At 33.0% G+C, this 26319-nt stretch overlaps 1 protein-coding gene across 1 annotated transcript in view; it reads left to right on the top strand.

Moving 5' to 3' along the window:
- The window catches only part of LOC111716261 (G-protein coupled receptor daf-37), a gene marked incomplete at its 5' end in the record, with an annotated part of 27755 nt that extends 1506 nt beyond the window's left edge, over positions 1–26249 (top strand). The window contains 8 exon segments of the mRNA XM_023491697.1: positions 14050–14184; positions 14603–14716; positions 18433–18508; positions 19682–19749; positions 19942–20085; positions 22410–22535; positions 24286–24389; positions 26009–26249. Of these exon segments, the coding sequence (XP_023347465.1) occupies positions 14050–14184; positions 14603–14716; positions 18433–18508; positions 19682–19749; positions 19942–20085; positions 22410–22535; positions 24286–24389; positions 26009–26201 (960 nt within the window).
- Positions 26250–26319: the final 70 nt, after the last annotated feature.

Below are 26319 nucleotides of genomic sequence, written 5' to 3'. Positions count from 1 at the left end.
TAATTACCTCCAAGATTCTAGGGGGTGGGGGTAATTACCCCTAGGATTCTAGGGGGGTATTTACCACCAGGATTCTAGGGGGGGGTATTTACCCCCAGGATTCTAGGGGGGGGTATTTACCCCCAGGATTCTAGGGGGGGGGTAAATAACCCCAATAACCCCCCTTATATCCGCCACTGGGAAATAGCTTTACTAATATATCATTTTATTTGTATGCGTGACTCGCAGGGAGTAAAGAATAGAAGGAAGATATAACTGACGCGGCCGCCTTACCATATGATTATACATACTTTGACGCGTACTCCATTTGTGTAAGAAATACTTATCTGATATATAATTACCGCGTAAACAATAAAGCACGCATAATCATATGGTAGGGCAAACCACGTCAGTTATATTCTTTACTCCCCGCGAGTCACGCATAGAAATAAAATGATATATTAGTAAAGCTATTTCCTGCTTCTTATTGAGGTCTTTCTATTATTTTGTTTCGTGCAAGATCGTTTACAAGTTATGTACCCAAAGACTTTGCTGCACCTTTGTCTTATAAACTATGGGTAAAGTGGAAGATATAGATGATTATGATTATTATAGCTATAATTATAGATGAGAAATAATTAAAGATATTAATATTTTAGTATTTGTTACAATTGTCATAGCTCAATGAATATTTTATTAACTTTTTGTGCAATCACCCCTCCACCACGGCAGACGTTGTTTAACCCCCTCCCCCACGCTATATACCCCCCCCTCCAATTTGCTCTTTATTATATAAAATAAATTTTTCAGAAATTCTGCCAAATAAATAAAAAATATATAAAAGCTTTTAAAATATGTTATTTTATTGTTTTCTATTTTCCTTGTATTTTGATTTACTACTTTTTATTAGAAATATATCAGCAGGTAAAGTGGGGTTGAATAAACTCACTTTCACTTTNCTAGTTCAAATGATTTAAGTCAAAGTGGTGGCGGCTTAGTTGAAACTAGTTCAAATGATTTAAGTCAAAGTGGTTGGGGCTTAGTTGAAACTAGTTCAAATGATTTAAGTCAAAGTGGTGACGGCTCAGTTGAAAGTAGTTCAAGTGATTTAAGAAATCAAAGTGGTGCCGACTCTGTTGAAACTAGTTCAAGTGATTTAAGAAATCAAAGTGGTCGTGGCTCAGTTGAAACTAGTGATTTTGAAAGGGTGGAAATATGTAATGCATTTGATGGAGTAATAAGGTATAAATCTTAAACTGTATGAAATCATACAATCCCCTACTCTTAAAAGTTCACTCCAGACATGTGTGTGTGTGTGTGTGTGTGTGTGTGTGTGTGTGTGTGTGTGTGTGTGTGAGTGTGTGTGTAAGGGTGAGTGTGTGTGTGTGTAAAATCATACATGTTTAAATATATTACACATTTTTTAGATCTGTCTGCTGGAAATACAATGGGGTTGAAGATATTCTCAAGTTCATGTCAGGGTTTAAACCAATCTTATTTGAGACTATTAAGAAATACATGAGGACGCATAGAAGTTGTAAATATCGTGTCAATGTAAAAGTTGGTTTTACCCGTACTGACGAGTCATCAATTTATACCCAATTCAGACTTCCAAATCAAACTCTACTTATGATTGAAGACTTTGATACACAGTTTCAAGAATTACAAGCCACTCTCTGTAAAAGAGTAGAGGACTTCAATAAGAGAGGATCGGGAAATTTTCTGTCTCATATTGGAGAATGTGGAGTACTATTAAGTAACTACAATCCAACAGGTATTATAATTCTTAGTTTCAAGAAATTAGAAAATATAAATGCCTTACTCTTAAAATTCATGTATCAATCCAGATTTTATTTTTTTTTAGAAAAATGCCTTACTCTTAAAAGTTCATGTATCAATTTCATAATAAAAAATATTTCATATTTTCAGGTGCTGGTTATATACCTACTCCTAAAGGTATAGTTGGTAAGAGAGCTGTTATCAACGTGCAAAACACTGATGAGCGATGCTTCTTGTATGTGATAGCATCACACATGCTATACAATACAACAAGAACAACTGATGCACAGGAAAACAGAAATAAGTATGATGCTATCATATCAACTCTAAAATGTGAGGGACTCACATATCCTGTCTCTATCAAACAAGTACCAAAATTTGAAGTTTTAAATTCCTTGTGTATTAACATCTACACAATGGGTGTAAATGAATCTGCAATTCGTCCCCTCTACATAAGCCAAAAGGAGCAGACACAACCAATCAACTTGTTGTTGATTTATGATGAGGAAGCAGACAACACCCACTATACTTGTATCACCTCCATGTCAAGACTCCTTAGAAACCAACCTGGACACTCTTTCACATATTGTCCAAGATGTTTAACTGGATTCAGGGTTGATCATAATGGTGATGAACGAATGAAGGAACATATCCAACATTGTAGTAAAAATAAACCAACCAAAATCGCCTACCCTACCATCAACAAACAAAATATAAAATTTACGAAAATTAGTGCATTAATGGAGAATGCATTAGTTCAATATTACGACTTTGAGAGCTATTTGAAACCAGAAAACAAAACTGAAGGAAACATAACTCATATGTCTGAGCTTATTGTGTCGGGGTATTGCATACTCCCAATTCTGAAATATGGACTGGAAAATACTAATACTGGTTCAATCATTTCAAAGGAAACCAACTACACTGGTCCAGACGCAGTGAACAAATTTTTTCAGTGCTTATTACAATAGTTGAAAAAATGGATATTCTTTATCACGAAGAGGGAATGAAGAAACAAATGCTGGATAAGAAGTCTATGGAGTATAAACAATACAAGTGTGCTACACACTGTCACATATGTGAGGAGGGAATAACCAACACAATGAGTCTGAAGGAATTCTTGACTAGGGGTAGACCTGAAGATGTAGAAGATGATTATGTTAGAGAGGGGGATACCAAGACAGCACAATCTAAAGAGGAAGAATTACAGCTGAAGGGTCCCAAAGTTTATGACCATTGCCATTGGACTGGAGAATAAAGAGGACCTGCTCATTCTACATGTAATCTTCAATTCAGTGCAAGAAAATCAATCCCAGTGATTTTTCACAATCTCTCAAACTATGATGCAGACTTCATTATACAAGAGCTACATAACATTCCTGAGATAGAAAATATTGAAGTAACTGCTAAAACTTGGAAAAGTTTGTCAACTTTAAGTTAAAATTTTTGAGTCTAATTTCGAACTAGATTTCAAAGATAGTTTGAATTTCTTAGTTGGTTCATTAGCTGGTCTTGTTAAGAACTTAAAATGTAAAGCGGAGACTACAGTATCAAACCAAGAAGATGCACTATCAAAGTATTTTCCCAACACAAAACATCTTTTCGGTAACTTTCAGAATTGTTCTGATGATGATTTTAATCTCTTGTTGAGGAAAGGGGTGTTCCCATATTCTTACATCACTAGCCTTGAAAGGTTAAATGAGCATGAACTCCCGAGTAAAGATTGTTTCTACAATGATTTAACAATGGAGCACATTGAAGACAGTGAGTATATACATGCCAAGAGGGTTTGGAATGCATTTAGGTGTTTCACCATGAAGGACTATCAAGAACTTTACATGCGTCTAGATGTAGCTCTGCTAGCTGATGTCTTTGAGAATTTCAGAGGAAACTCACTTAGACATTACCAACTTGATCCTACCCACTTTAGTACTGCACCCAGTCTAAATTGGCATGCTTGCCTGAAGAAAACTAAGGTTAATCTACAACTAGTAACTTATCTAGAAATCTCATTATTCATTGATGAAGGACTTGTTGGAGGTGTCTCCATGGCTAGAAATCCGCATTTATCTGCCAACAATGAAGAGGTCCCTGGTTATAATGAGAGTGAAGAGAAAAAGTGGCTCTTATTACTAGATTGTAACAACCAGTATGGTTGGGCAATGTCTCAATCTTTGCCTAATGGAGGGTTTTCTTGGGTTGAAGATATAGGTAAGTTCAATAAAGAATTCATTTTAAATATTAAAGATGATGAATCTACAGGATACTATCTAGAAGTTGATCTATAATATCCTTCACATCTCCACAAGATGCATGATGAGTACCCGCTTGCTCCTGAACATCTATCCATTACTAGAGAAATGTTGAGTTCTGACCAAACCAAGATGGCGGAGAAGCTTGATCTTAAAATTGAAGGAGGAAAGAAGAAACTTTGTTTAACATTGTTGACAAAGATCAAGTATAAATGTCATTACCGTAGGATGTACGCAAATACAAGACTGTGAAGTTCCTCATGGGAGAAGATAGTGTGAAGAAGATGCAGAAAATGGTCAATTCTCCATTATTTGATCATGTAAAGTTGTACAGTTCAACATCAGCTGCTGTTATGATGATGAGGAAAAAAGTTACATTGAACAAACCAAGATTTGTTGGATTAGCCATTCTCAGCATTAGCCAGGAAGTTATGTATAACTTCCGTTATTCATTCATCCTACCCAACTTTCCAGGTTAGTTTTAAAGGAAACCTTCATTTTATGGACTTAGGTGCATTAATTTTTTATTTATTTTAGGTGCCAAGTTGGGTTTTACTGACACAGATTCATTTCTGTATCAACTTCCATCTCCTACCAACATCTACAAGAGGTTAAAGGAATTAGATCCTAAAGAAATGTGGTTTGATTTTTCAAACTACCCCCCTAATCACCCAAACTACTCAAAGACTAATCATCTGATCCCTAGTAAGTTCAAGGATGAGGGGGCAGGTTCACCCTTCAGTGATGGTGTCTTTCTACGTTCCAAAATGTACTCATAGATAAATGTTCGGGACACCCTCAACAAATGTACTGCAAAGGGAATCTCTAGATGTGTGAAAGAAAAACAACTCAAACATGAGAATTACCTTCAGACACTACAATCTCCCAACACATGTGAACGTTTGACTATTCCTAAAATAGCTTGTGAATCACATAGAATATATATTGTAACTATAAAGAAACATGCTCTGTGTGATTACAATGATAAGATTATGATAAAGAAGCAGGGGGATGGAAAGTGGGTGACTCATAGCTTTGGGTACAGTGAGTGAACTACTCATATTCAATAAAATGTATTGTAATGTATTGTGTTAATAAAATCCCAAAAAATGAATCATCTTTTTATTTCATTTTTATAAAGAACATGTATCTAAAACATAACATTTATAAATTGATCATGTATATTGATCTAAAACATAACATTTATAAAGATAATTAAACAATGTTTTCAGCTGGTATCCATAAATTGAATTTTTTATCAGAATGTAGCCAACTAACTAGTAATTCTTTTTTTCCTTTTCTCCAACGAGTTTTTAGGACTTTATCAATTTTAAACACATCAGATGGTTGATAAGCTATAAGTTCATTTTCATTTAACACACTATTTAATTCTTCATTATGTTCATCTTTCACAATGTATCTGGCTAGTGGTAAATTATCCAACACTTTAGATACAGTCCAAACCTCAGTAGTAAAGTTTTTATGATAACCTTTATCAAAAGGGGTAAGTATTGCTGAAATGCGAACACTACCTCCAATTTTAATCTTGGGTTTTTTACTATTTTTTTCAGCCTTTCTATACCTTTCATGATAAACTTTTCTAAGATAGGATTGATTGAATGGGTCTTCAGCTTCTGTTGGAGTCATTTTAATAGTACAATGTGTTCGGTTAAGATATATAGTCACTGCTCTATTAAGAATTAAATCACTAGTCCAATCATTTGTGTTATTATGTTCGCTTACTTAAATCATTATAGTATTTATGTGATTTATATTTTCCACCAAATGAATGAGGTAGATCAGCATGCCATTTCCTTTTAGGTGAATTCATTGCTTTCCTTTTCACCCCTGCACCTCTAACCATCTTTCTTCTCTGTAAGTTATCTATAATATCAGATCCTCTTCTTTTAAAGTTGTTAACCTCTCTGTGTGGAGATTGTTGCAAGTCATTTCCTTGGAGTGCATCCTTAGTCATGTTCATAGTGCTGTCCAATGCCTGCTCCCCAAGGATTTTAGCAATTGATTTAGCTGTGTCAGATGTAGCTACCTTGACAACTTAGCTACCTACACTTTTAACCACAGGTCTGACTAAGTTTACAAGACCACGGAAAAAACCACCAATTCCTTTCCTTTTTTGTTGAAGTTCACCTCCTCTGAAATGAATACCCATTTTTTATTATTGACTTCATTCATTCAGTACCATAAGCTTAAGTGTATTCATCTCCGTTGTTCAACCTTTCTTATATCTCTCCTGGTTTGATGCATTGCTCTGACATGATTTGTTGAATGATTTCTTGATGTTAGATTTAATCCACATACATTACATGCAAAGAGTGTAGGTTTGCAAGTATGTCTATGCCGCTCAAGAGCTTTTACTGAAGAAAATACTTCCTCACAATCTGAACATTCATTCTGAACATAAGTGTTTAATCTCTGTAAGGTACTACTGCATATTGGTCTACATCAGCCCCATTTTCATCATGTAATAAAGCTCTAGGGTTTCTATCTTCATGTAATAAAGCTCTAGGGTTTCTATCTTCATGTAATAAAGCTCTAGGATTTTCATCCACATAATCCATGTAATTCCTATATATATTTGAGGGACTTTTGATTAGGTTATAAATTGGAACATTCAACCTCCACTCTCTTTCAGGTCTAGAATTGCTAATATACCTCAACTCTCTTTCAGGTCTCGAAGGATCTTTTATTTTTTCAGAATGGTGTGAATCTGTTTCCATGAAAATATCTCTCTACCCCACTGATCCAACGTTTTGAGTATGTATCCCTTTTCCCTCTGTACTAGCATCCCTGCTCTCTGCTCCAACACCAGCATTTTGAGTATGCATCCCCTCTTTCCATGTACTACCATCCCTGCTCTCTGGTCCAACACCAGCATTTTAAGTTTGTATCCCCTCTGTCCATGTACTACCATCCCTTCTCTCTGGTCCATCACCAGCATTTGAGTATGTATTCTAACTGTCCATATACTAGCATCCCTTCTCTCTGGTCCAACACCAGCATTTTGAGTATGTATCCCCTCTGTCACTGTACTATCATCCCTTCTTTCTGGTCCAACACCAGTATTTTGAGTACGTATCCCCTCTGTCACTGTACTAACATCCCCGCTCTCTGGTCCAACACCAGCATTATGAGTACCTATCCTTTCAGTTTCATCCATGTTATTCATGGAATCAGTTCCAGGTGTTTGATTTTGAAAAAAAAAATTTTTAATACATTTTTCTATAATTTGTTCTGTCATGATTTACACCATCAATCAGTTCTTCGGTTCTAGCATTGAAGTAAGCTTTCAAAGTATGAGATTTATTGAATAAATGACTTAGGTACATGACTTCTTGCTCACATTCTTGTGTTAGATTTATAAAAAGATGTGAATATGGTTGAGATGTAGCTTCAGTGTAGTAAGAAATCAATTCCATTCTACCAGGTGGCATCTGTGATGCTAAACTTCTAATCTCTTGAGCATTCCTTGGGTTTTTGAATACTATGTAATAGTCACAATTTTATGCTATTTGTCTATTTGTCATCACTGTTAACAAATAGTTTCTGGGATATAAATACCATGGATAAATTCATATGGTTACCATCCACTACAAACAAATCAGAGAGTTCAGCTAATGAACCAGAGTTGATCATATCATCAAAAATTATTAACATTGGTTCACCTCTGGAAATCTCAAGTAATCGGTGTGTTAGATTATGTCCATCTTGAACTAGGTGATCAACCTCCATTTCAGTATAGATAGGTTGAAAAACTTTGTACACAACAGTTAGAATCTGAGGAGGTGCTTTGGTGAAAATATTCAGATTTTTCAAGAATTTCTTAACAAATATAGTCTTGCCAGATCTGGAAGGACCACTGATGAAAAGTTTGAAGTTTTCTTTCAATCTAATAGTCATAACAATTGAAGTTTTCTCCATGTAGTATAGGTTTCCTGCTAAGTGTATGATCATTTATTGCTGGTTGGATATTGATGATTTGTTTTGTTATTGTTGGTATTTGAATATTATTCGCTAAATTTATAGCTTGAACAGGATACCCTGATAGATTGTGTTGCTGTTCTGTAGTATAATGAGTTTGCTGTGGATATTCTGATTGATTTTGATGATGTTTGATGTTTACCATATCTTAAAAGATGACGTTTAAGGACATGTTTATAATTTGATGAATACTCACAGTAAGTGCAAGGAAATGGACAATGGTTTCATTTTGAAATGATGAAACATAGAGTGTACTAGCTTCTTAGGTTAAATTGTGATTACTTCAGTAACCATCAGCAGCCATCAGCAGCCGTCAGCAGCAGCAGCAGCAGCTGTCAGCATCAGCAGCAGCCGTCAGTAGTAGCTGTCAGCAGCAGCAGCAGCCGTTAGCAGCAGCAGCAGCCATCAGCAGCAGCCGTCAGCAGCATCAGTAGTACTGAAGCAGCTGACAGGGGTGGTAGCTGTTGATGGAGATGGAGATTATGCAAGAATATAAGCAAGTGTTGTTGAATATTCAGTATGATTTTGAAAAAAGAAAGCTTGAATATGAATATGAATATTCTTTTCCACCTAAACCTCATTCAAAATATAGCAATTTATTTGACTGTAGATTACAACTGTTGCTGCATGAAGATCAGACTATACAATCTGGTGAAACAAAACAACTATCTACTACTTGTATTATTTCAATACAATGGTTGGGTTCTATCAACAAAGCCTAACCATGCACTTGGACTGGTCTTACAAGAGCAATACATCTAACCATCTAACAGTAAATTTAGATTGGAAGTGACTGTTTTAAATACAACTATGGAGAGTAAAAGTCTACCAAGAGGAGCCTGTGTTGCATACCTACTAATGAAGTGATTATTGTACGATTTATTTATTGCTTTAAATAAAAGTTATTAAATACAGTTTATTGTTTTAAACATTGAAATATTTTTTCTTCAACTAAACAATGACGAAACTCAATCTAAATAATGACGAAATTCAAACTAAACAAAGACGAAATTCAAACTAAACAATTGACAAAATTGTTAACATTGTTAAAATTTCATATAAAGTTTAAAACTCTATAATCATTTTCTTTCAAATCATTAAAATTAAATCCCTTTATACAAAAATGATATGATTTTAAAGACAAAACATTTTTGACAAAAGCGATACAAAACAAACCACAACCATCTTGAATACATATTTTATTATAGATTACTTTTTTATAGTAAGTTTACAAGAAATTAATTATATCTTCTTCTATTAATGGTAGACCAAAGCTACCAAAGTAAAAGGGTGCATCTTCTCTCAAATGTAAAATACCCATTCTTAAATTCATCAAATGATACATTCACACTATCCATCTCAAATGATGATGTTCCTGTATTTTCAAGAAAACTGAAATACAATTCTTTCTCATCCACTCCATCTTCAAAGGTGTAAGGGGGAGATGGTTCAGACACACCATTTACTATCAGAGTAGCTTCTTTTCAAAGTAGAATAGATTCTTTTTATCATTACCATTGTAAGCATCCTGCTCCACAAAGGTTATATATACACGATCTGGTAGACGTTTCCCAAAAAACAAATTATGTTGTTTCAACTCTACTGATCCTTTAGGAACAGCAAATGTCTTGAGAACATTTTGAGTGTACTTCATTTTTAAAGCACCAGCCTCCTTCAGAAGTTTTTGATGATTTGATAATAGTGTGGAAAAACTTCCAATAGCATTACTTTCAAGTGTAGATCCTCCCATACAATTTTATACTCATTATTATCAGTATTTGCTTTCCATATTAAAAAGTCATCACTTGACTTTCTTAATGTGAATGATAATTTAGTATTTGGTGGTAAAAATTTCTCCACAGTCAGTAGATCATTATGAAGTGGAATGGTAAAATCAACAAATTCTCTTTCAAGAAGAATTTTCCTTCTTAGATAGAAAGGACCATCTGCAGTTTGGGTACACATATCAGGAGTAACTTGTCCATGGTAATAGTCACCAGCTAAATCCTTAATGAAACCTCGCTCAGAAAGAATATGATTTGCAGCTTGACTGGCAGAGGTTCCTAAAAGTGTTTGTAGATATGATACATATGGATATGAATTATTAGCAATATCACCAATCTCACAATCATTAACTTTTGCCGTGACAGAAGACCAAAGTGATTGGTAGAAGTTATTGATAACTCCCCAGTTATCTGGTTTCGGGGTGTCTTTACTTACAGGTCCCCATTTTCCATCTGATCCCTTTACTCTAACACCTACTCTACCATGAAGGGTTAATGTAAAAATATCTATAAACTTTTCAGGGTCAGCTGATAGTTGAAATTCAATAGGTCCATCTCCAGAGATTGATTGAGGTCTAATTTCTATTTTATAACTTCTTCTTCACGCTGTTTTCAACAACAAATGGAGACCAATAATCCAGTTTGGAGGTTGTCATTTCAACAACACTCTTAGAATGTCCTCCAATACAAAATCCACTACCCATGATGTTTTTTTCTTATAATTTGATAAAAGGGTTGGACTTAGGTGCATTTTTTTCATTGACTGTATGTATTTACAAACATTTATTGCATTCTTGTTGGGATGTCAGGATCGCATTCAATGGTTTTTCCACTGATATCAGCAATACGAATGTGAATTCGATCAAAGTTTTTAAGATTAAGTTTAACAAAATCATTATTAGTAAACTCTCAATCTACTCTATTATCAGTTGTGTGTTTCTTGGGAAAGTATTTCAAAACTTGTACATGATGACCTCCTAGAATTGATTCTTCAACAAGATCACAGCAAACAATAAATTGATGCGGATGAAGGGCAAATATGTTTGCTTGGTATGGTCCTGTCAGAGTAATAGACTTAGTAAATATAGTTTTCATTTGATCAGACCCTAACCCAAGCATTTGAATCAAATCTTTGCTAAACTCCACTTCCATTTCATCACCATATGTACTACTATCATATGATTTATTACACTGAATCCGTACAACATAGTTAACATCTGCATCTGAGGTAAAATGGAGAAGTCCTCTTGTAATCTGATTTAGATGTTTAAGAACTATTGGGAGTTCATGTGGTACTTTTTTCCCTAAACCACCTTCAGTTTTCCACTTGCTTCCGGAAGTTTTTATACCACTTATACTTATGGAGCAATGTTGAAGCGTATAGAGAATCTATTAGAAAAGTGTATAGATTTCAGGCACAACATCCAATCTTTCTGAAACTCCATTCTCTGAGGTAATTGAATGCAAAACTCCATGTTTGTATTGTTTGGAAATCTTTTCTGAGATTCCCCACATGAGGAATCTAATGTGAAATGGTGTTTTCATTCTCTTTGCTTGACTTTTAACAACTACTTCAATGAAAGTTGGAGATCCTGTAGTAAATTTAGGGTCATTACCTGTTTCAATATTTACTATATTAAATGTTGCTCTGCACAGGTTATGTAGATTTGAAGAGAAGAAGGTAGGATTTGTTAACTCAATCTGACAAATTCCTTTGTTCTTTGGGTTGATGCTAAAAATGGATATAATCTTATCCCAACTATAACTAGATATTGTTTCAAAGCTTAAGTTCATTTTTAAAGCTAATGTTTGTTCACCATGTATGTAATGTTCATACTCATTATCAAAAGTTATTGATTTTATTGCAACTTCTATATCATCATTTGATATATAACTTAAATGAATGTAAGTTTGAAAGCTCGATCTTGAATTTAAGGGAAATAGAAAGCTTTGCATATTACTAGCATAAAAATGGTCCTCATTTTTTACTTCCAAGTAGATCAATCAAAAACGGTAACAATGTACTTGCAATGAGTGAAAACACACCATCACCAGTTTGTGAATTTGATCTGCTTCTTTTTTTAACTCTTTCCGTAAAAGTTTTAATTTCCTACATACAATTTTTGATTTTGTAGTACAATGACCTTTAAGTACATTATGTACAGCTTCACAAATTGCATGAATGTTTTCATCAGAACATTCTTTTACATATTTTTTCCGCTCTCTCTTACTCAGTTACCCTACGTCCCATAGAGAGTTAAATTTCTTGTTAATAATTTTCATTTTTATTATCTTCTTATAACTATATTTCATAACCTCTTAGATACAATCTGGATTGATACATGAACTTTAAGAGTAAGGCAAAAAAATTTATTATTAAAATCTGGATTGATACAAGAACTTTTCAGAGCGAGGTAAAAATTTTATTATGAAATTACACGAGATAAATTAAAAAACTAAACTAAAAACTATCGATATTACAAATTATAAAATACTAAACTAAACAGAACTTTTATTTACACATTTTATTATGAAATTACATGAGATAAATTAAAAATAATAACTAAAAATACCGATATTACAAAATGTATAATCAAAAAATACTAAACAAAATAAACTATACACTATTACTCATGAGATTTTCATCATGTTTCTGTGTGTAGGGTGGGGACTCATCAAAATATATAATCAAAAAATACTAAACAAAATAAACTATACACTATTACTCATGAGATTTTCATCATGTTTCTGTGTGTAGGGTGGGGACTCATCTAATATTAGTGTACTACTACTACATTCATCAGATGGGGGTAGGATGGGAACTTTTCTACCATTCTGTGTTCATGGAGCTTCTTCTTCACTAACTTGCTTAGAACTACCGCATGACACTGTGAAAGATTTTCACACCAACATCCTAGAGTCTTCCTAATCCAAGAATCTAGATCTCCCCAATGATATTGCCGGATATACATCTCATATTGACGCATGTATTCTGCATGAGAAATCATATTCTTGGACAAATTGCAATCAAGAGCTGGTACTACCCATTCATCTTGTAAGAGAGGGTTCTGAGAGTATTTTTGTATATTACGGGAAATATACACTGTATCATCTCGCCCAATCCATTCTTTAAAGGTAAGAGGACTCCGATGTTCTCGTTTAAGACATTGGTATGTTGGTACTAACATTTTATAAAGTAGGTTTATCCCTTTTTACAGAGAAATTAGATCTGAGGAACAACAGCTTTCCATCTAATTTTATAGTCGGAAATAAACATGGAAAGTATGATGAAATAGTTGGAAAGTATGATGAAATAGTTGGAAAGTATGATGAAATAGTTGGAAAGTATGATGAAATAGTTGGTTGGAAAGAATGCTGAAAAGTCATTGATTACACATATTCTTTTCATCTGATTTTACATTTTTTTCACAATGGGTAGAAAACTTTAATAGGAACAGCTGTACATCTACATATAGGACATTGAACCCCATTATTTGTATTTAGATCAATAACTAAATTTAGTTCACTTGGTCCTTGTCGTAATTTAAAAAGTTGAATAGAACAATTAGAGTAGAGCACAAACAAAAGTGTCCACAAGGTATTAAAATTTCATTTGTTACTGAATAACATATAATACATTTTGCTTGGAATTTTCCGTTTATGGAAGGTGGCTTTTTGAGCTACAAAAATTCAATAAAAAATTACTAATTAAGATATATATATAGGGCTTGGGAGGGGGGGGGGATGGTCAGAAGTGCCCTCAAAACAGAGGGGTTGAATAAACTCACTTTGAAAAGTGAAAGTGAGTTTGTTCAACCCCTCTTTACCATACTTATATCTATTCTGTTCATTAGAGAGCATGATGAATAATTCTGTATATCAATATATCTTCTTAATTCTCTTATTTCTCTCACTAAACCTTGCTAAATTTAGTTGTATTCCCAGGACGGGAAACTTTTTGTTTATGTAGAGAATCATTTTTAATTTGTTTTATGAAAATCTTCTAAATAATTTTAGAAAAATTATCAATAACAACAAAAACCTGCTTTATATCCAAAAATATTTTAAATTCAAATTTTTTACGCACAATAATTTTCAAACAAAATGTTCAAACTGAAAAAGTGACAAATTTTTTTTCTAACTCCAATATTAACTTAAAGGAATTTTTGCAAGAAAAGGAAAGGGAGGTGTTCCCCTCTCCCCCCCCCCGCTATACATAGATTCAGACCCCAACGGTCACGCTATTTCTATTTCAGACATATTTTTTCCCCCACTTGGTTCCCATGCTGCTCGGAATAATCCACGTTGCTTTAACTGGAAGCGTTTACACCACCATTGCTGTAGCCGTAGAGAGATGCGTCACAGTCTGTGCTCCATTCACAAGTATCAAAGTAAGTTTTGTATAATCCACTGTTACTGTAGCAGTAGAGAGATACATCGTCATCTGTGCTCCATTCAAAGGTATTAAAGTAAGTTATCTGTATACCCCCATTGCTGGAGCAGTAGAGGGATGTGTCTTACTGCCTTTTATTATTGCAACCTGGTGATTTAAAAAAAACAATTAGTTTTGATTTCAAGAATTTTTGCACCAAGAAAGATTGGGCTTCAAATTTCAAGCCAAAATTAGCGAATTTTAACCATGCCTACCACTGGTTCAAATTAGGATCACCAATTCAAATCCTTCCTAAATCTTTTTTTTTCATGGTTCAAATTTGAACTGGCAGTAGGAAGTTAAGGAACCTAGCTCAAATTCATTAATTCGGCCCCTGATTGTAAATATGCCGAGTAAACTAGATTCATATTTTGAAGATGTACCGTGGAGCTCTGTACATAGTTCCCATTGTCCTCTTCTCCTTCCTGTACAACATCAACAAGTTCTACGAGACCAAAACAGTCTATAAAGTCAACACAGACAACGAAACAGTAAGATTATTTGGTGCTATGGAAACGCCTCAACACGTAAACGTCTCAACGCGGAAATGTCTCAAAAAAAAGCGGAAATCCCTCAAAACCCATTTTTAGAGGGGTTTCCTCTTTACTTTCAGGCGTTTCCTAAAATTTTTGAGGGGTTTCCGCTTTTCACCTGACAATTATTTTTGAGGAATTTCCCAATATTTTTGAGGGATTTCCCAATATTTTTGAGGCGTTTCCGCAAATTTTTGAGGTGTTTCCGTATTTTTTTGAGGCGTTTCCGTTTTTTGAAAAAACTTTAAAAACTTTATTTTGTTGAGATGTTTCCTCTTTTTTTGAGGCGTTTCCGTTTTTTTTGAGGCGTTTCCGTTTTCTGGAAAAAACTGTTAAAACTTTATTTTATTGAGGCGTTTCCTCTTATTTTTGAGGCGTTTCATTTTTTGAGGCATTTCCGTATTTTGAAAAAACTTTTAAAACTTTATTTTGTTGATACGTTTCCTCTTTTTTTTGAGGCATTTCCGTGTTTTTTTTTTTAAGGCATTTCCGTTTCTGAAAAAAAGTTTTTAAACTTTATTTAGTTGACGCATTTCCTCTTTTTCTGTTTAAAAAAAAACTTAGTTCCTTTCTTTAAAAATCTTTCCCCCTTTCCAAAATAATTAATCTCCTCCCACAAATTAAACACCATGAGGTTTCAAAGAAATAGGGATTAGAAAAAATGAGAAAAACAATTTTTAGGGTTTCAAGGGTTTTGATTGCTGAATTTTTAGGTAAAAACTAAAAATAATTAAAAATGATGAAAATTTGCCTGTTATGCATCAAATTTATCTTTTTTATAATTTCCTAGAAAACTATTTTCTAAAAAATAAAAATGATCATGTACAAAATTGATAGGAGGGGGGGGGGCTGGGGTTCAAAAATCGTAAACTAGGACGGACTCATCTTTTCTTTTTTGATTATCAATTTGATTCAATTCAATAGAAGGCGTTTCTATTTAAGTTTTTTGATTTCTAACAAAGTTATTTGAAAATGTCTGTCTGATTGGTATATACGCAACATCCTCTATACTGAACTTCCGACCAACTAATTTCCCGACCTACAACAGCTGTTGGTCTGTTGCACATTTTTTTTCTTTAATCCGACCTACAGGCGTGATAGAGTTCTACCATGTGCTGCATGGAGCTTGAGTTGATTTAGAAGGCAGCGATATACCCTCTTTTTGTAAGTCAGATGTTTTAGGTCGGATGTACACTTTTTGTAGGTCGGATGTACACTTTTTTTTAGGTTGGATGTACACTTTTTGTAGGTCGGATATACACTTTTTGTAGGTCATATGTATAACACTTTTTGTAGGTTGGATGTACACTTTTTGTAGGTCAGATGGTACCATCAATTGTAGGTTGGATGCACACTTTTTGTAGGTCGTATGCACAATTTCTGTAGGTCAGATGCACACTTTTTATAAGTTGGATGTTAGGTTTGGTAAATTCTGGGCCGAGTGCTAGGACAGGCTAGGGGGCCGAGCGCTGCAGCCACAGTATCAAATTGACAAAGGAATAGCTGATGTGAGGTTAGGTTAGGTTAAGACAATTTCTGGGCCGAGTGCTGCGGCTATGACAGGCTAGGTGGCAGAGCGCTTCGGTTATCAAACTGACAAAGATGATAGCTGATGTGTTGGGTTTGATAGGAAGATATGGGGGTTTAGATTAGGTTATGACAATTTCTGGGCTGAGCGCTGCAACTAGGACAGGCTAGGGGGCCAAGCGCTGCAGCCACATATCAAATATTAAGTAATAGACGATATGTGGGGTTATGGTAGGTTAAGACACTGCCATATATCATTTGATGCCCATGTCCGACCATATAACAAATAAAGTTTAAAAACTTTTTTTCAAAAACGGAAACACCTCAGAAAAAAGGAAACGCCTCAAAAAAAGAGGAAACGCCTCAACAAAATAAAGTTTTAAAAGTTTTTTCAAAAAACAGAAACGCCTCAAAAAAAGGAAAGGCCTCAACAAAATAAAGTTTTAAAAGTTTTTTCAAAAAAGGGAAACGCCTCTAAAAAACGGAAACGCCTCAAATTTAAACGGAAATGCCTCAAAAAAAAGAGGAAACGCCTCAAAAAAAGAGGAAACTGCTCAAAAAAAAAGTTATAAAAGTTTTTTTCAAAAAACGGAAACGCCTCAAAAAAAACGGAAACGCCTCAACTAAATAAAGTTTAAAAACTTTTTTTTTAAAAACGGAAACGCCTCAAAAAAAAACGAAAACGCCTCAAAAAAAAAGGAAACACCTCAACTTTAAATATTAGGAAACGCCTCAAAAATATTCGGAAATCCCTCAACTTTTTCCAGTTTTGAGGGATTTCCCAAAATAAAACGGAAATTCCTCAAACCCGGTTTTTGAGGCATTTCCGCGTTGAGACGTTTCCCTGTTGAGGCGTTTCCATAGCACCGATTATTTTTCCCTAAAGGGATTTAGTCTTTGCCCCAAACTCAAATGGTGTATTTCTTTGATATTTTAAACTTCAATTTTTGGTTACAACAGAATTCATAGTTTGAAATTGCTAAGGTCTATAATGTTGGGTTGTAAAGACAAAGGGATAAGAAAATCCGAGTTTATGGCAAAGACTTTGCCAAATTGCACTATTGACAGAATAGTTGAAATATCTAAGATTTAAAACAGTAGATATCAAAGATATAGAAACCTTGAATTTGTGTTTAATTCCATTACATATTATTTAGGGGCTTAGAAATTCAGAGTTTGCAGCAAAAATTCAATTCCGTAGTTGTATTTTTTTTATAAAAACAAAGTGAGATAACTTTAACAGGCTGGGGNCCCCACTCTATTTTTCATTTAATAGTAGTTTTGAATTTTTTTGCATATTTTTTATCTTTCATTGCTTTTTTTGATATTTTTTTCAAATCTCCTTAGCAAGCACCCTAAGCATTAAAATTTGGCTATGAATAGGTATTGCAACCCTACGCTTAGGCCTTTATTGTGGGGGGGGGGTAAAACATTGATAAAGAACTGTTGATTCTTTATACAAATTAAATGAGATATCTAGAGAATGATTGTTGAGAGAAAAAGCAATTCTCCTGAAATGGATTCAATTTTAAGTAATTTAGAAACCAGACAGAAGACTTATTGTTCACTGTATTTATAGTAGCAAAATAATCAACATTTAACAATATTGGGTGTTTGGTATCTTTCAAAAAGTTTTATCAACTTAACAAGGGCAGTACTTTTTCAATAAGTTCATTTTAAATTATACAAGATAAATATTTTCTATTATTTCTCATAAAATGTTGACATAGCTTATCTGAACAAAGAGATTTATACCTTTCATAATTTAAAATTTAAAAATCATCTTTCTACATTTGAAAATGTTTAAATCAAATATTAAATTTTACATTGGATTTGGTTAGGATTAATGATTATATAACTCAGGAGCTTACTCTAAATACTCCCTTTGATGTATCATTAGGGGGGGGGAGAGGTTCTGATTTAAACGAACTCCCTTTAGTTGTTCTTAGGCTGTTTAAATAGTCTGACTTCCTTGAACCAAATTTAATAATTTTGAATTGCCTACCACTGGTTCAAATTTGAATCACTAATACAAATCCTTCCATTATTATTAACTATTAATCGTTGTTTAAATGTGAACCGGCAATAGGTAGAACAGCAATGCAGATCAAATTTTTTTACATGCTATTTACTAAATCTTGTTTCAGTTACCCGCTATAAAGTCAAATCCTGACTTAGTCACCTTGTCATACGTGGCAACCACTAGGATTACTAACTGTATTGGTAAGTAATGTGTCCTGAGTAGGGAGATGAATACTACTACTTTTAGGATAAACAAACTGATCGTTCTCTTAACAACATGAAAAAAAAACCTAATAATAAAATAATCATTTTTAAAACGATGGTTTTATTTTCTATAAATTATGGAAGAAGAAATTTTTATTAATCAAGTGTACAAAATTTAATTTTAAACCAAATTGAAGAATGCACTTTTTTAAATTTTCTAAAATCAAATCAAATTTAAAATTTATCAAACAAAAAGAAACTTATTGACACAAATTGTCTCTGGCACATGAGGATTTAGAATAAATCTCAACATTACTAGGTGGAAACTTTTAAATTTCGAAATGTGATGAATTGGTTTTAATTTGTAAAATTTCTAAATTGATTGTTCCCTGGTAACTAGATATGGGCATTGTGTAGAAATAATATGTCATTCAGAAAACCAATGATTAACAAGGAAAAAAACTACTGTTTTTTTCTTTCTGAACCAACATTTTTTTCAAAGAAACTTAAAAAAAATATTTTTTTTAATGAATGAGAGATTTAGTGAAAAAACTTTTACGGAATGGAAGATCTTAATGACCGAAGAATTAAATTTAACAATCATTCATTTATAAAAAGAATAATATAGTAGGGGAAATGAACGAGAATTCTGAAAAAATTTAATTAAATTTTTTTTTTAAACCGAAAAAAAAATTAAATGGGTCACCTGTTAACAAACAATGAAAATACATATCGAAAAAAAACCTGAAAGTGTCCATCTCTAGAAAACCGAACCCTTATTTTGTTCATTACTCTTAAATCTTGATTTTTCAATGGTGCACTCTGATGCCAAAAGTATTTTCGCGAAAAACTAATAAAAAGTGTATTTGCAGTTTTTCTATGCACTTCGATGGATATTTGCAGAAAGGAGCTAACTTCATCCAATATTTTTCATAATTCTTAAATTATTCTTTTGAAAAAATCTAGAAACTTAACTGCAATTAAATTTTTTTCATTGAATTATTTTAAATATCAAATCTTAGATTGTAAGAATTTAAAATTTCACCAAATATTTAGAATTTTAATTTGTTTATATTTATATCATTACAAGCAATTTAAGAATTACAAGGAATCAATAATGTTGATTCCAAATTCGAATTACTTATCAATTAATTTATAACTATATACTAGTTATGGGCCTGATTCCTATGGTTGTCTTGATGCTTCTAAACTATTTGATCTACAAGGCAGTTTCTCAGGTAATAAATTATATAGTTTTTATAAAAGTGAAAAAAGTAATGTTATAAGATTATCTTTAAATAACCTTAATCTGAAAGATATAAACAAGAAAAAACAAGAAATGTAAAAATTTGTCAATTCTTTACACTTCCCCTATTTTATTTCAATTCTTTATTAACAAAAACATAAAAGAAAAAGATCTTTAATTACAGGCACATGCACATCATAACTCCATCACTCAGGGAAATGCGCACCGACGTGACTCAACAATGGCGGCACTGCTCATGGGGATCGTCTTTGTTTTCATGATCTGCCACTCTATCAAGACAGCTCTAAACATCTTTGAAGCGTCAAAGGTAAAATTGAAGTGTTCCAGAACAGATGTGGGGTTAGCAAAGAATAACTTTTCTCCAATTTATTAAAAGCTAAAACAACAAGTTCTAAAATATAGTGAAAGGGCAGAGAGCCTCATTGTAAACAATTTAGATGAATAAAACATTTTTCAAGTTTGTTGATGACTGTCTTTTTTTCAATTCTAATACATTATACTGGAAGCACTCAGGCCCCAGGAGAATATCATTAAAATTCTTACAGATGTGACACCGTCAGACTTTCATTTATTTATTTTCCTTATTTACATCTATTTTAATCTTTTTTGCTCGGCCTCTTTTTTTTACAAAATAAACACCAAAACATCCAAAGCCGTAAATACGACCTAAAAGGGACTGTAAAGGAAAAATGAAAGGGGGTATAGGCTGAAGGCTAATCACTTTAGCTCTTGATCGCGACCCAGGAAAGTTTTGTCTGATGTTCCTGTCTCGAGAAATTAATACAAAACTGTGTTAAAATTATACAAAAGTTCATATATGTAAAATTTAGAAAATCTTAAACTTAAATCACGTGACCAGAACTATCACCAATGGCAGAGCAGTATACTGGTCACGTGTCTCCGCCTGTATCACGTGACCACTTTACTGCACCTCCATTGGTGGAATTTCTGGTCAAGCAATACAAACGTATAAATAATATTATGAAATAAATCTATAAAAAATAGAAATAACAAATATAAAATTAGAATTGGAGTAAACCTAAGTTACAATTAGCTTTCTCTGGGATATCATCGTTTTCAGATTGGTTGCATATCTGCTGAATTTGATCTTTTTAAACCCACCACTTTTATACAAAATTGTATATATATTAATTTTCGTATAAATGTGACCAAGTTGTAAATCAATTTCTTGAGATAGGAACATCAGATATAACTTTCATGGGTCGCGATTGAGAGCTAAAGTGATTAGCTTTCAGCCTATACCCTCTTTCATTTTTCCTTTACAGTCCATTTAATAATAAAAATTAATAAGATTTTCGTAATTTTATTTTGCATTCATGAAGTCTGCAGATGGATTTTGAGCTCTAATATTAGCTTTTTTAACAACATTACCATACATTTTCTTAACATAAAAAGAATTTAAGATTGTCATGCTTAAAAAAATAAACATTTAATAAATTAATTCATTTTTTCTCTTCATTATTACAACATGAATTATGCGAACTTTTTGTACTTGATGTTGTTTTGAAGTTTTAACCTTTAACAGGCCGGGGGGGGGATTGGTGCTTCCCCCACTTAATTTTTTTTATGTGACCCAAGCCCCTGTATTTTAAGTGATTAAGTCTTTACAACAAACTCGAACTATCTAATCCCTATATCTTTGAAACTCAATTTTGTAGACCTTAGATATTTTAACCTATGTTAAGTCAAATAGCCTAAGTTTGAAATATCAAAGGCTTACGTTATCAGGTTTCAAAGATATGCTGAATAGAAAATTTTGATTTGTGGCAAAGACTTAACTCCTTCAGACCAACCAGCTAATATAGGGTTCACGTGTTTCATGTTTACTCAACTATTTATAATCACAACTTAAGAGTTTAACAGTCGTCTTAATATTCCACAGTTTATTGGTCCCACTAAATATTCTGAAAGGGATTGTAAACATAATCTCAAGTGATCTTCCAGTTACAGAAAGGCATTTCTGATTGAGAATGGAACCCTTATCAACCTTTTATTGATCATAAGTGTGAAAAATATCACAAAAAGTGTTCAAGAAATGTGTAAGTCACTTCACAGTTTAAAGACATAAAAACATGGATATCTAAATGGATATCTAAATGGATATCTAAATGGGTATCGCACCCGCAACTAAACTTTCGGTGCGTTCTGCAGTAATATGCAGTACACTGGCCAAAGATATTGTAGGTTTAAAGTTTATGGAATTATGGCTCTGTAGTAGCAGCCTAGCCTGGAATAATATTTTATCACTGTTAGGTTAAAGGATATGGAATTATTGCCCTGCAGCATCAGCCTATCCTGTAATACAATGTTATGACTGTTTGAACTAAGATGTTATGGAATTGTGGCCCTGCAGTAGCAGCCTATCCTGTAATACAATGGTATGACTGTTTGAATTTAAAGGTTATGGAATTGTGGCCCTGCAGTAGGAGCCTATCCTGTAATACAATGTTATGACTGTTTGTATTTAAAGATTATGGAATTGTGACCCTGCAGTAGCAGCCTATCCTGTAATAAAATGTTATTATGGTTTGAATTTAAAGGTTATGGAATTGTGGCCCTGCAGTAGCAGCATATCCTGTAATACAATGTTATGATTGTTTGAATTTAAAGGTTATGGAATTGTGGCCCTGCAGTAGCAGCCTGGCCTGGGGACCTAAACAAGAAGTTTTGTCAATCCTCTCACATATCCTTATTGGTCTAAACTCTTCAATGAATATCCTTATTTATGTGTTCAAGGTAAAATGAAAATGTTTTAAAAACTATTTTTTATTTTTTATTTTTTATCATATATTGTAGATCCCTCAGAGTAAATAATATTGATAAGTATTTTTAAAAGTTACCCTTATCTAATCAAAATTCATTCATTTCCCCCCACCCCCCTTAAAAAACATTTCGTGAAAATAAACAATAAATACATTTGCTATTCTTTTTGTAATAAAACCATTTTTAAGGTTTTTTATTGAATTTCAATATTTAACAAATAAAATTGTAGTTCCATCAAAAATGAAAATTTCAGAGCCAAAATAAAAATTTTCAATTCTTTTTTAAATTGTTTGTATTCCAAATAATTCTGATGTGTAATAATTTGTTATAATCAGATAAAAACAGATTAGATTTATGTCTCAATTACTTTTGTATTTTACCAGTGTCAAGATTACAATTTAAAACATTAAGAAGCCTAACATACCTCAAGAATAAACTACCAAGCTTTTAGAGCGCTTTGCGCCCATATTCTATTTCAATTGTGAACATGCATGAGATATCTCTTTGAATACATTGCAAAAAAACAAAAAAATTTCGCAAATTTATAAAAAAAAAATTCAGGGATATAAAAAAATTCATGGATTTAAAAAAAATTTAAAATCGAATTTTGTTGCAGGCAAATTTTTGAAAATTAAATTATCCATAAATCTTCCCTGGGGTTCCACAAAATATTGGGCCTTATCGGTTCAGTCCTTTTGACATTTATTGGATATAACCAAACAAACATACTCCTGGACAATCAAAGTACATCTATCTATATACTTTGCTTGTCTGTCATGATGTTGTCTTTTTGATTGTGTCCAATAAATGTGAAAACGGCCTAACCGAGTGAGCCCAAAATTGTATGGAAACTCATATGACCAAATTGCGCCAATTTGAATGAAAAATCCTCCAAAATTTGAAATATTTAAAAAATGGTCACTTTAAAAGCAACAGTTAAAAGCCAAAAAAAGGGCCCCTTCGCACCCTTTAAAGGCCTGGTAGGCTGGTATATTTTGTTTACACTATGCAAAATGTTAACTTTGACAGAAGTTAAAGTCATACACGTTTTTAAAATCATTCTGCTTTAACAATATTTTCAGATAACATTTTTTCCTCATATATATTGATCTAGTATGTGTTGATTAAATGTAAGCAAATATGTAAAGATTAATCTTACAAATATGGGGAAAGAACGGTGATCCACATAACTTTATATTCAAAATATATTATATTTTTAGTTCGGGAACGGTATTTGTCTATGCTTCAAGCTTAAAATCAACTGCCATGAATTTCTGTCATATTGAGTTTGCCACAAACTCAAATTTTCTAATCCTTATATCTTGGCAACCTGATGGTGGAAACCCTTAATATTTCAAACTTAGGCTATTAGTTCTAACAGAATTCATAGATTGAAATATCTAACGTCTACAAAATTGGGTTGCAAAGATATAGGTATTAGAAAATCAGAGTTTGTGACAAAGACTCAATTCCTTTCTTTGGTAATCAACCTACTTTGGTAGAACTTTTTTTTATTTTTTCGTAAGGTTGGAAAAAAAAACTTCAGTATAAACAACTTTTTCTAGACATCTTTTGTAGAAAAAAGTTAATTATGGAATCTTTGCTTGGGTTCCAATACAGTCCATTTTGACACTTTATCTTCTGTAAAGTTTGAGCATGTACCTGACACCTGTAATCCATTTAACCGCGAAAACTTTGCTGATTACATTTCCTGGATTTTCAGGATTTCAAGTTCCGCCAAGTTCTAGCCCAGTATATCTGTGGTAAAAAGGAAAACAAGAATCATGCCACCAGGAGAGGAGCCTCTATAACAGCTAACACCACAAGGCATTAATTCTTACACATGTGTGTGCATCAGCTGTTTTTATTCAACCAATAACAGCATAGGATTCTGTAGTTGCAGATTGATTGGGCATAGAAATTAGCGCTTTAAAGCTCCAATAATCTTTTAAAAATTACTCAAATAAGGTCATGTGCAAGTAGTTTTTAATTAAAGAAGGGGTCGTATAAGAAACATTTTGTTTATACTTCAGTTTAAATCACAATGAGGCCTTAATATGATGCCATGCAAGTTCCATCAACGCTTTATAACGCTAGGGCCTGGATTTCAGCCAACCCTTTTTTTAAGGTTTCTCTTGATACAGTTCAGGATAGATGATTATGTTTGTAATAAATACAGCAATCCCCATATTTGTTTAACCTGAACATACTTAGACATATTACGTTGTACATTGCCTGCAAACATGAGTAACATGATTGAGACATGCATTATGATTAGATTATCTACGTTTATATCTATCTATGTTAATCTTTTAAATATGTAAATTCAATTTTAACTACGCTTTGATTACAGTGTGAGAGTAATTTGGTTCTTATTGAAACATACGAGCTGAGATTGTGCCTAGATTTGGCATCCATCGATTAAGAGCTTGTTTGATAGCTACCCTTGTGTCACTGTTTGACATTCAGAGCTGATAGTCCTTGTTGGAACATATGACCTGAGATTGTGCCTAGAGATTTGAAATTGATCGATTAAGGCTTGTTTGATAACTACGCTTGTGTCTGTATTGACATTCAGAGCTGATAAGATTGTGCCCATTAGTTTTGCATTGATCGCTTAAGAGTTTGTGTCATGGTGTACATTTGAACCTGGATTGATACAGTTCTGGACAAAGTTTTCAGAGTACGGCATTTACTACATGTATAAACCTCAGATTTCGGAAAGCCCAGAAGAACAATCTAATGGGGTTCTAATATATGAAAATGATTGTTTTTTCTCAAGCAATATTGGTTGGCTAAAGTTAACAGAGAGATTTTCAAATGTTCGACATAGTTTTAGTTCAACTGTATAGATCATACAACAAAACTTACTTAAACGACCCCTTCTAAAATTTTTTTTTAAACTATGCTCTAGAGCGCATTTTTGAGGATTTTTCAACGATTTAGAGGGCTGGAAAAATTCATATGTATCAATGCTGAAAAAAAATTCATATTTCCAATACATTTAAAACATCATTTTAAAGGCCTTATCAAGGTTAAATCTCGAATAAACCAATTAGATTTATTATTTTATTACCAAAAATCAGTATTTTTGTGAAATATTTTTTAAAAATGAAAATAAAAGTTTTCAAATAATAATAAATTCAGTGTAAAAATGTGCATCTTTTTCAATTTTCCAAAAGAATCCTTCAAAGAAATTCATTTAACTAGAAATTTGGTTTAAATGGTTTCTCACAAAGTACACAATATAAATTAGAAAGATGAAATATGTATAATATGGAAGTACCTGACATTTGTTTTATATTATATAAAAATAACAGGGAGCGAATTGTTCAATTTAAAATTATAAAGGTTGTTAAATATTTTACAACCAGGAAGAATTATGATGATATAAAAACTGACATTTTTCAGATTCTGAAACCGTGAAAAGAATTTATGATAATTAGAGCTCCGATTTCTTCATTCCCTCTCACAAACCTTACAACCATCGGGGATATGGTTGATACAGCTTCTAGCAACCAAACTGCTGATAATAGAGCTTCTAGCAACCAAACTGCTGATAATACAGCTTCTAGCAACCAAACTGCTGAAAATACAGTTCTGCAACCACTGGCAACATATACAGATACACATCTATAAATCTATACTGATAATACAGTTCTGCAACCACTGACAGTGTATATGTATACAGATACACATCTATAAATCTATACTGATAATACAGTTCTGCAACCACTGACAGTGTATACAGATACAC

This window comes from Eurytemora carolleeae, unplaced genomic scaffold (genome assembly GCF_000591075.1).
Source record: "Eurytemora carolleeae unplaced genomic scaffold, Eaff_2.0 scaffold2012, whole genome shotgun sequence".
In the NCBI taxonomy this organism is placed as follows: domain Eukaryota; kingdom Metazoa; phylum Arthropoda; class Copepoda; order Calanoida; family Temoridae; genus Eurytemora; species Eurytemora carolleeae.
Note: the sequence above shows the minus strand (reverse complement) of the source record. Positions and strands in the feature narration are given on the sequence as shown.